This window comes from Ranitomeya variabilis, chromosome 4 (genome assembly GCF_051348905.1).
Source record: "Ranitomeya variabilis isolate aRanVar5 chromosome 4, aRanVar5.hap1, whole genome shotgun sequence".
NCBI classification, from domain to species: Eukaryota; Metazoa; Chordata; class Amphibia; order Anura; family Dendrobatidae; genus Ranitomeya; species Ranitomeya variabilis.
The window spans coordinates 392,023,445-392,038,187 of record NC_135235.1 but is presented as its reverse complement, the minus strand read 5'-3'; the positions used below and the strand labels follow the sequence as shown (position 1 = coordinate 392,038,187).

At 41.8% G+C, this 14,743-nt stretch overlaps 1 protein-coding gene across 1 annotated transcript in view; it reads left to right on the top strand.

Moving 5' to 3' along the window:
• LOC143767185 (ornithine decarboxylase-like) overlaps window positions 1–14,743 on the top strand; it is a 154,867-nt gene that overhangs the window by 96,716 nt on the left and 43,408 nt on the right. The window contains exon 6 of the mRNA XM_077255285.1: window positions 10,466–10,631. Within this exon, the coding sequence (XP_077111400.1) occupies window positions 10,466–10,631 (166 nt within the window). The remainder of the gene's footprint in view (window positions 1–10,465; window positions 10,632–14,743) is intronic.

The following is a 14,743-nucleotide window of genomic DNA, read 5'->3' as shown; positions in this document are numbered from 1 at the left end:
GGTGATGAATTTTATTAGACTGACTGTCATTTGCTTTGCACCAACCATTTAGGAAAATCCGATAAAAATCTAATTTGCATAATAATTTGGAACATAGTGTAAGGGATTAGGTGACTTTATTCTTTGGGTTGGTGCGATTACGGCGATGACAGATTTCTATCAGATTTTTTTATGTTTTGCTAATATCACACAGTAAAGTTTTTAGAAAAAAAATATTTTTTCATCGCCATATTCTGAGAGCTATAATTTGTTTATTTTTTTACAAACAGCTGTATAAGGGATTACTTTCTGTGCAATATGTACCTTTCTTGTTTTAATGCAAACGCTGCTTTTAGTGACGAAACAGGTTTTCATATTTTGTGTGCACTTTTTGTGGGTATTTTTGTTTTTTCCCTTTTTTCCATATTTTATTTCACTTTTTATACTTTTTCACTTAGTCCCTCTGTGGGACAAAAATATTTTTGACTTTGAATCCTGGTCTCATACACTGCAGTACTCATGTGCTGAAGTGCATGAAACCTGCCAGTTCTTTAGTGACTCAGCCTGTGAGACCTCGGAGGGCCATGGCAACTATGGACACTGGCGATTATGGTTGCGGTGGAGGATGATAGTGTTAAAGGGGGTGTTTTAATGCTCATTTAATCAATTAGATGCTGCTGTTGTAATTAACATATAAATAATTAGATCTCAGCCACATATAAGTCCACAACTGGACAAAACAGAAACTCCCCACCAATATATATACTAATCCGAAAAAAGGAGTCATCGAGTTGTCTTTAGAGGTATAACAAAGTAATAAGTTTATTAACAACCATTTATATTAAAATGCCAATATAAAATACATACTCAGAGTCATAATAGCATAATACTGTGAATCATGGAAACAGGTAAACAGAAACCACAGGTCACACCTATAGTATACGCCTTGAAAGCCCAGGTGAACACAGTAAGTAAGTGGCACTACCAGCTTACTAGTCCCACCAGAAGTATATCTAAGGTGAAAGACTAACAATAAATGAAAGACCGGGCCTTACCCATATTAGACGCAGTGTGTACCTGTGGAAACGCCAGCCCCTACGCGCGTTTCGCGTAGGCTTCTTCGGGGGGCTGTTGTAATTAACATTAACAGCAGCATTTAAAGGGTTAATCGGCTCTGACTTGTTCCAAAATCGTTTGGGGTCGATGCCTCCGGGTGTCAACTTTCATATACAGCTGGGATTTTTCTCCCACTGAGGGCGCTATTTACTTATTTTTCTCCCCTGTTTTAAAACGGTGCTGATGTCTAAGGCCCCTTAATGACCAACGTTTTAATGCGTATCAGCGTTAGTTAAGGGTTTACAGTGAAAATGCAAAACGGCAGGAATAAAGAGGAAAAATTGGGCACCTTTTAACCTGGTGACATGTTCTCTTTAAAAACAATTAATTACTTCTAATTATTATCTTTTGCATTTATACCATATCAAAGCCATTTTGATTTCTGATCTAAGAATCCTTTTACACTCTAAAATGATTGCTCATTCATGAGATGAAATGATATTTTGTCTTACACAAAGGATTGTTCTCAGAAGTTATCTTGGGTAATCAGAACAATGGCAGCATATGAACATTGAGAAATCTATCAGTGATCATTCAGTATGCATCTGAAACGTGATCTGTGTCATGATCCAGACCGGGTTTTGAGTCCTGTCTTCCCCTTTTTCTGGTCTGGGGATTCCAGGGGTTAACTTTCTCAGCCTCTGTCTGGTCTCAGATTTGCTATTTATCTCAGCTGTGTCCTGCAGACCATGTCAGTTATAGTTTCTGCCTAAGGCGTCTGTAGCTGACTCTGTTTGCCCTGATTTGTCCTGCTGCTTGCTTACTGAACCCGTGTCTGTTTTTCCCCTCTTCCCTTCCAGACTCAGTGTTCCCCTTTCGTGTATTGACTCTCTGGTTTTGACTTGGCTTGGACCCTGACCTGTGGTTTTGTCTCTTGTCTTTGGCATATCTGCTCCTGACCAGTACCGACCTATTTGGCTTGTTGTTGACTCTGCTTATTCCTTTTGTACTGCGCTACAGTCTTATATTGACCCGGCTTGTTTTGACTACTCCGCTGCCACCTGGTGGTGGCCTCGCTGCTGCATTGAAGGTCTGGTCTTGCTGTGTGCAGTCCTTCCTCCACTCTATTGCCACTTAGTGGAGCTTGAATTTACCTGCATTGCAGTGGCGTGACAATCTGCCTATCTAAAGAATGTACTAAACGACTGTCAATCGGAAAATACTTACCGATTGTTGGTTTTTTAGTGCCTCAAAATCGTCTAGACCTTTACAATATGAAGACAGTAAAAAGTTCAGCCAGCAGCACTCTTTCATCAGAGGGATGCCAGGTCCAAAACCAAGGAACCCACTAGGTCATAATGTAAATATTCAAGAAAAGCACATCCAGCCCATGAATGGCAGCGCTTCCCAGGACTCACATCCAAAGATGATATTTTATATTTTTTTATTTCATAACTTAAAATAGAAGAGATACAACGCGTTTCGGATACAGTATATATCCTTTTTCAGGTATCATAAAAACACAGTACAAATCCTACTAGTATAAAATTCAATTACACTTATATATAGTATCAAACCTTTTATCCCAGCCTCAGAAACTTGATTTGGGGTGTGGACCAAGTTCAGGAAAACACCCACTGATTGATACAGCCTTGTTAACATTGATGCAAGAATGAGAGAGAAAAAAAAAAACAACCTTTACACTCTCTCTATGATATCATTCAATCCATTTGGAAATAATGTTCCCGAACGATATATCCAAAACGTTTATTTCCTGTTTAAAAGCGCATTCCTGTTTGCAACTCCAGAGGGTATCTGCTCCACTGGAGTTACTTTTATGTTAAAAATGTTAATATGTTTAATTAGCAGATGCCTTGAGAGACTGTTTTAAAAAGCCGTTTTTTGCTCTATTTCTGTGGCCATTAATGCGGGAGCGCAGTGTCTGTACAGTGCGTCCCACATATTGCAAACCACAACTGCATGTGATGACATATACAACATGATCACTACTACAGGTGAGCCTTTGTGAGATTTCAAAGACATCACCAGTATTATTACATTTGATAGTTTTAGCCCCATGATCTAGGATCCCACAGGTACAACATTTTTTGGAGTTACATTTAAAAACTCCGGTGCCTTGAAGAACTCCACATAAAGTTTGATCCTTATTTTTATAAATGTTTTTTCTTTTTGAATCCAACTGTTTTTTTAATTTACTGGGGGCCACCAAATTTTTCAAAGTTTTCCCCCTTCTATATGTAATCCCTGGTTTATCAGGGAGATGTTTTCCCTAGACAAGGTCACGCTTCAAGATATACCAATATTCAGAAAGCACAGTTCTTATGACTTTATTTCCCCTATTGAATGTTGTCACAAAATTCAATTTCCAGTGATCATCACTTTTTTCTTTACCAATAGTCAAATTATTTCCCTTCCTGGTTTTTCCTTTTAAACATTCCTCCTGTGTTTTTATTTTGTTGTCCCTATATGCACCATTTATCAAATTTTTGGGGTATCTTTTTTCCTTAAATTTTCTTTTTAAAATTTTAGACTGAGCTACATAATCAGATTCTCTCGTACAATTCTTTCTGATGCGAAAAAAATTGGCTGTGGGGTATATTAACCTTCCACTTCTTGTAATGTGCACTATTGAAATCTAAAAACAGAAAAAAGGTTTTTATCAAATCCTGTGCCGACCATGGCGTTATTTTATCATTTACCAAAATTGCATAAGAACTGTGAAAAACCACTTGGTATACCAATTATATCAGGAATAGGGTCTTTAACTTGTCATCTTTCTCATTATATTGACTTGTTTCTACAAGATCTAGTAAAGTCTCTTCCTTCATATTTGAGAGATTCCACACAATTAATCGAGGAACTGAGGGATACTGAATGGGAAGATAACTATTCCTTTATCTCATTGGATGTAAATTCATTATATTCCGACATAGATCATGAAATGGGGGTAAATGCAGTGGGTTTTTATTTAGCAAAGACAGAGATGCTCCCCGAACAAAGAGATTTTCTGTTAAAGGGTCTGAAATTCATTCTTGAACACAATGTGTTCATTTTTGAAGGTGTACTGTACTTACAGTTGCTCGGCACCGCGATGGGGACTCGGGTCGCGCCAAGTTTCGCAAACTTATTCATGGGGTGATTCGAGTCCTCATCGTCACTTTCTAAGCCTGTTTTCTATGACAAAATAAGGCTTTATAAGCGCTTCATAGATGATCTGATTATCACATGGAAGGGGACAGAGGAGGAAGCGGCACAATTAATAAAGGAGCTCAATAATAACACCTGGGGGATTACCTTTACATCACAAATTAATAAAGAAAAAATGGTATTTCTTGATTTAGAGATCAGCTATAGTGGGAAAAAAAATCATTACGAAATCCCACTTCAAAAAAGTGGATGCAAATGGCTTTTTAGATTTCAATAGTGCACATTACAAGAAGTGGAAGGTTAATATACCCCACAGCCAATTTTTTCGCATCAGAAAGAATTGTACGAGAGAATCTGATTATGTAGCTCAGTCTAAAATTTTAAAAAGAAAATTTAAGGAAAAAAGATACCCCAAAAATTTGATAAATGGTGCATATAGGGACAACAAAATAAAAACACAGGAGGAATGTTTAAAAGGAAAAACCAGGAAGGGGGATAATTTGACTATTGGTAAAGAAAAAAGTGATGATCGCTGGAAATTGAATTTTGTGACAACATTCAATAGGGGAAATAAAGTCATAAGAACTGTGCTTTCTGAATATTGGTATATCTTGAAGCGTGACCCTGTCTTGGGAAAACATCTCCCTGATAAACCAGGGATTACATATAGAAGGGGGAAAACTTTGAAAAATTTGGTGGCCCCCAGTAAATTAAAAAAACAGTTGGATTCAAAAAGAAAAAACCTTTATAAAAATAAAGATCAAACTTTATGTGGAGTTCTTCAAGGCACCGGAGTTTTTAAATGTAACTCCAAAAACTGTTGTACCTGTGGGATCCTAGTTTTAGCCCCATGATCTATCAAATGCAATTGGAGCGCCCCCACACCGCCGCAGGGCCGAGGGGTACCCGGAGCCGGGCCTCTGAGTCTCAGTTCTGGGGTTGTCACGGTGGCTAGACCCGGTCCGTGGCCCTGTCTGTCAGTGGGGGACGTCCGATGCAATAAGGGGTGTTGTAACGGTGCAGTTGTGGGGTGCAGGTCGCGGTAAATAATGAGGACACCAGGTTGCAGTCTCTTTACCTCTTTACTGAAGATCTCTGGGTCCTCAATCCAGAATACGGCTCACCAGGCTGCGCAAGTCCGGCCGGTCCAATGACACTTCCAGAGTTCTCTTCACAGGAGGAAATCTGTGCCTTCCCCCTAGCGCTATGTGTTGTAGTCCTTCCCTGCTGTGCTTACGGAAAGTACCCCACAACTGTTGTGTCTGTTTCTGATGTTCCCTCACAACTCGACTAGATGATGTTCTGCTAATCCTCCGTCCCTCCCTGAGGTTCGGGTAGGAACGGCACCCGTTTGACGGGTAGGCCTGGAGTTCTTCCGGGACCCTAGAGACGCCCCTCTCCCACAATTGCCTCCCAAGACTTCATAGGTGATTTGAGTTAGACAGCCCGCCTGAGACTGACTGTCCTGCCGCTGTTTGGAGTATTGCTTGAAGCTGAATGTTATTCTACTCCCTCGGCGTTCCGGCCACCGCTAGTGCGCCTCAGTAGGATGTTGCTTCGGTCTTACAGCACGACTCCTACTGGTATTTCTCCTTTGCGTGATCCCGTTTCTCACTCAGCACAATCTATCTCTCTTCTAATCCTTTCTTGGGCACCGCCGCTACCCGGAGCAGGCACGGTCCCGTTACGTTCGTTCTCGTTGCCAAGCCTCTGTCAGGATCCCACCCCTGACAGAGACCCTACTGTATCTTCCCCTACAACACCCTCTGCCACAAGGTGTTGCCTGGTTCCAACCCAGTCAGCTTTCTGATCTAACTTCCTGCCTGACCCCCAGTTTACCCACTATGGTGGGGAGTGGCCTAATGAATAGAACCCTTAGCTCCCCCCGGAGGCCCAGCTGTGAAATGTATTGGTGTCTGTGATACCTGATCAGATGAACCCCTTCAGTGCCATCGGACGCACCATGGCTCCCCATAGTGGTGGAGCCACAGTACTGCAACGACCAGGACTCTGGGGCGCTGCACAATAATACTGGTGATGTCTTTGAAATCTCACAAAGGCTCACCTGTAGTAGTGATCATGTTGTATATATCATCACATGCAGTTGTGGTTTGCAATATGTGGGACGCACTGTACAGACACTGCGCTCCCGCATTAGTGGCCACAGAAATAGAGCAAAAAACGGCTTTTTAAAACATAGTCTCTCAAGGCATCTGCTAATTAAACATAATAAAATTTTTAACATAAAAGTAACTCCAGTACTCCATGCCATCAAGATGGTTTCCTTACCACGTTTTCTGTATGTTTTTCGATCCTTGCCCATTCCTCTCCCCGCCAAAACGTTGCTTGATATCCACAACACTATTTCTAAATTCATTTGGCAGGGGAAGAAGCCTAGAATAAGGCTTAAGACTATGTTTATCAACAGGAGACGGGGGGGTCTGTCCCTACCCAACTTCATCTTATATTATAGAGCAGCCCAACTAGCCCAGCTAATAGGTGCTAATGCAGACAAACACAGCACACCCAGATGGGTGAATCTCGAATCACACCTCCTTTCCCCATTTACCCTTCCTGGCCTCATGTGGACACTGCAGAGACTCCCGAAAGGGATTCATAAGTCAGCCCCATTTACAGCACACTCCCTGATGCTGTGGAGGAAGGAGAGATTTAAACACTCCCTGCAATCTGGGTCCTCCTTAATGACACATATTTTTCACAATCTGGCTTTCTCCCCAGGGTTGGATTCTCGCCCTTTCAGTTGGTGGACATCTAGGGGTTTAATTACCCTCAAACAGCTTACCTCTCCATTTAACATTCTACTCACCAAGCAAGAGTTCATCCAAAAATACTCTCCACCAAGCTCTGAAATATTGCGTATCATCCAAATTTTTCATTTTGCTGAACAGATACTGCGACATGGTACCACACACCGCCCATCAGGTTATGAACAAATATGTTTAAGTGACCCACTGGGCGGGGGAGCTATCTCTTTAATTTATTCGATCCTAAATGCAATACCAGAAGATGTAAAACTTAAATATATGATACAGTGGGAAAATGACTTCAATAAGATAATGTCCCCATCAGATTGGCAAAAATGTTGTTGCTCCCTTACTAAGGGCAGTCTCCAGACTTCTATAGTTGAGACGTCTATCAAACTTCTACATAGAACATATCTAGTCCCGAGCAAGCTTCATGCTATCTTTTCAAACATATCGGATCGGTGTTTTAGAGGATGTGGCGCTCTGGGAGATCTGAGGCATACGTGGTGGGATTGCCCGGTTGTGTCCGCCTTTTGGTCAAAAATCAAATCTATTGTAGAAGAGCTGTATGGTGGAGCGATCCAGTTGGAAATAACAGTGTTCCTGCTAGGGGCCAGATATCCGGGCTTCTCCAACAAACTACATAATTTAGTTAATCAACTATTTCTGGCTGCTAAGCTGCACATTGCAGCGAAATGGAAAACAGCTACCCTATCTCTCTCCCCAGTAATTGACAAGATGAACACTATCATGCTATGTGAACGAATACAAGCTACAAGAGAGGACTCCTGGGAGTCATATTATAAAGTGTGGAGACCATGGATTGAAAGGAATCCTAACAGTAATCTTGATCAAATTTTAGCATTATCCCTATGAGGCTAATCTAATATCCGATGGTTTCTATTAGACTTGTGTTGTGGATTCTGTTTTTGGGCTCCCTCTGGTGGTTACAACTGGTACTGGGTGACTTTGGTGGGTTGCGGTCTCCGGTTTCCACCTGTCCATCAGAGGCTGGGTGTTTCCTATATAACTTGGCTTTCCTGTCATTCCCTTGCCGGCTATCAATGTATCAGTGTGTCTCTGTTACCTTTGCTACCTGCTCCTAGGCCTTCAAGACAAGCTAAGTCTGGATTTCCCTGTTCATGTTTGCTTTCTTGTTTTTAGTCCAGCTTGCAGATATGTAATTCTCTGCTGCTGGTTGCTCTAGTGGTCTGAAATTACCACTCATGTACCATGAGTTGGCACATGAGTTCAAGTAATTTCAGGATGGTATTTTGAAGGGTTTTAAGCTGACCGCGCAGTTCACCTTTTGTATCCTCTGCTATCTAGCTTAAGCGGGCCTCATTTTGCTGAATCTGTTTTCATAACTACGTTTGTGCCTTCCTCTCATTTCACCGTCTTTATATGTGGGGGGCTGCTATTTCTGTGGGAATATTTCTCTGGAGGCAAGATAGGTCTGTGATTCTTCTGATAGGGGTAGCTAGATCTCCGGTTGGCGCGAGACGTCTAGAGTCCCCCCAGGAACGTTCCCCGGCTGCTGTTAGTTGAGTGTTGAGGTTCAGGATCGCGGTCAGCTCAGGTTCCATCACCCTAGAGCTCGTTCCTGTTTTTGCCCGTGTTATGTGTTTAATTCCCTGCCATTGGGAACATGACAGACTTGCTCCTTATACCTGACCATTGATTGTTTGATCGGTACCACTATGATGCAGTTATGGATCTCTTACTCCCCCCCCCCCCCCCCTTCCTTCTTGTTTTTCTTTCCATTTACCTGTCTTTGTCTATGTGTTTATTTGTATTGTTTAAATACCATTAAAGCTATTCTGGAATTTGTTAATATTTAAGTATATTCCCCTGCGCGGGATTTTGATTGTAAAGCTTTCTGGATTTATCTTGAAAATAAAAACTTGTTGAAACTAAAAAGTAACTCCAGTGGAGCAGATACCCTCTGGAGTTGCAAACAGGAATGCTCTGTTAAACAGGAAAGAAACGTTTTGGATATATCGTTTGGGAACATTATTTCCAAATGGATTGAATGATATCATAGAGAGAGTTTAAAGGAGGTTTTTTTTCTCTCTCTCTTTCTTGCATCAATGTTAATATTCTGCCACCGATATATGTGGATGAGATGTGTCTGAGGGATGTGATCACGAATCTCTGTATAAACAATGGCGGACAGCGTTACTCGCCAACCTGTGCTCCCAGTCCCTATCAGCTGCGCGTGGTGATCCGGAAGGATGATGCAGTGATAAATTCAACAGGCTTTATTTACAGTACCTTGATGAGATGAGGTGAGAGTGAGGACTGTAGGTTAGAGCTGTTATAGAATCACCAGATAGAGATAATAGAAGCTCCAGGTTAGAGGTAACAAGAGAATCCTTTCTCCAGCTCTGCAGCACATATGTGTTCTAAGATGGCATGGAGTACAAAACAGGAAGAGAAGGAAAAGGATAGGAGGAGCTATAGACAGAGAGGTATTATGGGAAGTACCATAACAAATATTACAGTGTAATACAGCAATGGCTAGTAGATGGCAGCAAAGTATAACAAATACAATGGATGATAGAACAAGTATATTACCATTACATAAATGTCCATGTATGGCTGAAAGTCTATCAGAATAAACTGAACAGCACAGTTAACAAGGCTGTATCAATCAGTGGGTGTTTTCTTGAACTTGGTCCACACCCCAAATCAAGTTTCTGAGGCTGGGATAAAAGGTTTTATACTATATATAAGTGTAATTGAATTTTATACTAGTAGGATTTGTACTGTGTTTTTACGACACCTGAAGAAGGATATATACTGTATCCGAAACGCATTGTATCTCTTCTATTTTAAGTTATGAAATAAAAAAATATAAAATATCATCTTTGAATGTGAGTCCTGGGAAGCACTGCCATTCATGGGCTGGATGTGCTTTTCTTGAATTACTCATCCTGTGTGAGCCTTACTCTGGCTCTTTCACTTGGATCCACCCGAGGCAAGCTGCAAGCCCTGTATATTGAAAAGTATCTCAGAGGGAATTTTGAGGATACACAATCTAAAGCCATTTTAGTCTTTTATCAGGTGAGTGCATAAAATTGTGCACCCTTTAAAGACTATAATATTGTGTTTACGCACTTAGGGTGCTGCGATTTGTCTGTTCTTCTCTCCCAAACAGGTTTTTTTTGTATAATGTAAATATTAGAATAGTAGACATCATCCACACTGGTTGATAAAGTAATCAAAACATACAATTATTATGCTAAATACATAAAAGTTATGTTTTGACCCATTACAGGTATTTGTTTGACCAAGAACTGTAATGGGTGTAAACGTAGTGAATGTGTATTTTGTGCCATAAACCTTTTCTTTACAATATGAAGATCTGCCAAACCATGCCACAAGCAAAACGAGTCACAAATGTTCAGAAAGTGAAAGTATAATGTTACTGATCTCTATAGGTTTGTTAGCTTTATGACACGTGTTATGTAACTGCTATTAAACTTCTGCTTCAGTTTTCATGTCGGTACAAAATCCAAGAATCCTCAAGCTTTTTACCAAGCTATTGCTGATACCAGACATGTATTTAACCTTGGAAAGAAAATTGGTCATGGAATGAGGCTCTTAGATATTGGAGGAGGGTTTCCAGGAGAATATGAATTCCAGCCAGGATTTGACCAGGTAAGCTTAACAAGTAGGCCTGGCTTGTATGTATAATCCAATACTTTTTGTTTAGATGTATGCGGCATTAGACTCCAACAGATAGTAGGTGATACTCAGTGGCGTAACTACAAAGTTATGGGCCCCGGTGCAAACTTCCAAATGGGGCCCCCCCCTACCCCCCCTACCCCCGCGACGCACCCCCCACCCCCCCTTCCCCCGCGACGCGGGTCAGCTCAGTTTGAGGAGGGGCAAACATCTGAGGGCCCCCAACCAGGTAACCATGTTTACAACTACAGTGGTGCACCCTAATTTGTGAAAACCTCAGCAGATGATCGCGCTGTTACTGAATATAAATCTCTATACAAAGACCAACACAGATATTACCGCAGATGGTGACATATAGTGGTACATACCAGTCCTGCAGAACATATAGGAGATTACAATACAGTTATAGATGGTGACTTACAGGTTACGTTCTTTCTGATGAAGTCGTTAATAGTGATGAGCGAATATACTCGTTACTCGAGATGTCCCGAGCACGCTTGGGTGTCCTCCGAATATTTGTAAGTGCTCGGAGATTTTGTTTTTATCACCGCAGCTGAATGATTTACATCTGTTAGCCAGCTTGATTACATGTGGGGATCCCCTAGCAACCAGGCAACCACCACATGTACTTATGTTGGCTAACACATGCAAATCATTCAGCTGCGGCGAAGAAAACTAAATCTCCGAGCACTATAAAATACTCTGAGGACACCCGAGCGTGCTAACGAGTATATTCGCTCATCACTAGTCGTTAACTTTTCCCGTTTTTCTATCTAGCCCAGACCACCATAACATCTTCCAGGCACAACGCATCTGTAGAATTTACAAAAAAGATACATTTGACTTCTCACATTTCCAGCACTGTCCCCCACTATTATGATCAGCCTGCACAAACTCCTCATCCTTCTGTCATCCCAGTTCAGAACTGCTGCTGCCGTATGTGTCCCTATTACGGAACTTGCTGTGCGGTACACAGTTTTCCTCATAATATCCCACATCATAATGCTCACCATTGTAACCCTTATAAAGTAAAATGCCTCTATAAGGCCCTCTAAAATCGCCCCTAAAAAATATTAATGACCTGTGTAAGTGCCCTAGAAAGCAGTGTCCACATTTTTACACTTTGAAAGTAATAATGTCCATTCTGTGCACCTTTGATAGACACAATACTGAATGCACATAAAAGTGCATCTCACCAAATTAGAATATCATCAAAAAGTTAATTTATTTCAGTTCTTCAATACAAAAAGTGAAACTCATATTATATAGAGTCATTACAAACAGAGTGATCTATTTCAAGTGTTTATTTCTGTTAATGTTGATGATTATGGCTTACAGCCAATGAAAACCCATAAGTCATTATCTCAGTAAATTAGAATACTTCATAACGCCAGCTTGAAAAATTATTTTAAAATCAGAAATGTTGGCATACTGAAATGTATGTTCAGTAAAGTTCAATACTTGGTCAGGGCACCTTTGGCATCAATTACTGCATCAATGCGGCGTGGCATGGAGGCGATCAGCCTGCGGCACTGCTGAGGTGTTATGGAAGCCCAGGTTGCTTTGATAACAGCCTTCAGCTCGTCTGCATTGTTGGGTCTGATGTCTCTCATCTTCCTCTTGGCAATACCCCATAGATTCTCTATGGGGTTAAGGTCAGGCGAGTTTGCTGCCCAATCAAGCACAGTGATACTGTTGTTTTTAAACCAGGTATTGGTACTTTTGGCAGTGTGGACAGATGCCATGTCCTGCTGGAGAATGAAATTTCCATCTCCAAAAAGCTGGGTGTTGTGAATTCCGTTCTCGGACTCCCTCCTGTGGTCGTGAATGGTACTTTGGTTAGTTCTGCTCTTGGACTCCCTCTGGTGGCTTTGAGTGGAACTGCTGGTCACTGAGGTTGGCTTTGTCAGCTGCTCTCGTTTATTGCTCCCTATTTAACTCCACTCAGATCGTTACTCCATGCCAGCGTTCAATGGTTCAGTATTGGTTCAGATCTCTTTTGGACTTCTCTGAGGACATGTCTACTCCAGCAGAAGCTAAGTCTTTGCTAGTTCATTTTTTGTTACTGCTTCCTGAATATATTTCTTAGTACTGCTATTTCTAGTCCGGCTTGCTATCATGATATTCCCTTGCTAGCTGGAAGCTCTGGGGTGCAGAGTGGCACCTCCACACCGTGAGTCGGTGTGGGGAGTCTTTTGCTTACTCTGCGTGGTTTTTTTGTAGTCTTTTGTGCTGACCGCATAAGTTCCCTTTTCTATCCTCTGACTAAATTAGTGAAGTCTGGCCTCCTTTGCTAAAACCTGTTTCATTCCTGTGTTTGTGACTTTCCTCTTAACTCACAGTCATTATATGTGGGGGGCTGCCTTTACCTTTGGGGAATTTCTCTGAGGCAAGGTTAGGCTTCTATTTCTATCTTTAGGGGTAGTTAGCTCTTAGGCTGTGAAGAGGCGTCTAGGGAGAGTTAGGTACGCTCCACGGCTATTTCTAGTGTGTGTGATAGTAGTGTTTGCGGTCAGCAGAGTTCCCACTTTCCCAGAGCTTGTACCGATTTCTAGTTTACTCATCAGGTCATTCCGGGTGCTCCTAACTACCAGGTCCTTAACAGTACAGCTGGCCTGCAAAGTGTTAATGCATCTCAAAAGAGGGATAAGAGAAGTTCTGAACCCATTTTTTTTTTCTTTGCAGTGTGTTTTGTCTCTCTTTTCCCCTTAATCTTTGGGTGGTTCAGGACTCAGGTGTAGATATGGATATTCAAGGTCTGTCCTCTTGTGTGGATCATCTCACTGCAAGAGTACAAAGCATTCAAGATTATGTAGTTCAGAATCCGATGTTAGAGCCTAGAATTCCAATTCATGATTTGTTTTCTGGGGATAGATCTAAGTTTCTGAATTTCAAAAATAATTGTAAACTGTTTCTTGCTTTGAAACCCCGCTCCTCTGGTGACCCCATTCAGCAAGTAAAAATTATTATTTCTTTGTTGCGTGGCAACCCTCAAGACTGGGCATTCTCCCTTGCGCCAGGAGATCCTGCATTGCTTAATGTAGATGCGTTTTTTCTGGCGCTTGGATTGCTTTATGACGAACCTAATTCAGTGGATCAGGCAGAGAAAATCTTGCTAGCTTTGTGTCAGGGTCAGGATGAAGCGGAGATATATTGTCAGAAGTTTAGAAAATGGTCTGTGCTTACTCAATGGAATGAGTGTGCCCTGGCAGCAATTTTTAGAAAGGGTCTTTCTGAAGCCCTTAAGGATGTTATGGTGGGATTTCCCACGCCTGCTGGTCTGAATGAATCAATGTCCTTGGCCATCCAAATTGATCGTCGTTTGCGTGAGCGCAAAATTGTGCACCATTTGGCGGTGTCCTCTGAGCAGAGGCCTGAGCTTATGCAATGTGATAGAACTTTGACCAGAACTGAACGGCAAGAACACAGACGTCAGAATGGGCTGTGTTTTTACTGTGGTGACCCCACTCATGCTATCTCTGATTGTCCTAAGCGCACTAAGCGGTTCGCTAGGTCTGTCACCATTGGTACTGTACAGCCTAAATTTCTTTTGTCTGTTACTCTGATTTGCTCTTTGTCATCCTACTCGGTTATGGCATTTGTGGATTCAGGCGCTGCCCTTAATTTGATGGACTTGGAGTTTGCCAGGCGCTGTGGTTTTTTCTTGGAGCCTTTGCAGTATCCTATTCCATTAAGGGGAATTGATGCCACGTCGTTGGCCAAGAATAAACCTCAATACTGGACTCAGTTGACCATGTGCATGGCTCCTGCACATCAGGAAGATATTCGCTTTTTGGTGTTTCATAATTTGTATGATGTGGTCGTGTTGGGTCTGCCTTGGCTACAGGTTCATAATCCAGTATTGGATTGGAAATCAATGTCTGTGTCTAGTTGGGGTTGTCAAGGGGTACATGGCGATGTTCCGTTGGTGTCAATTTCTGCTTCCACTCCTTCTGAAGTCCCTGAGTTTCTGTCGGATTACCAGGATGTATTTGATGAGCCCAAATCCAGTGTCCTACCCCCTCATAGGGATTGTGATTGTGCTATAAATTTGATTCCTGGTAGTAAGTTTCCTAAGGGCCGAC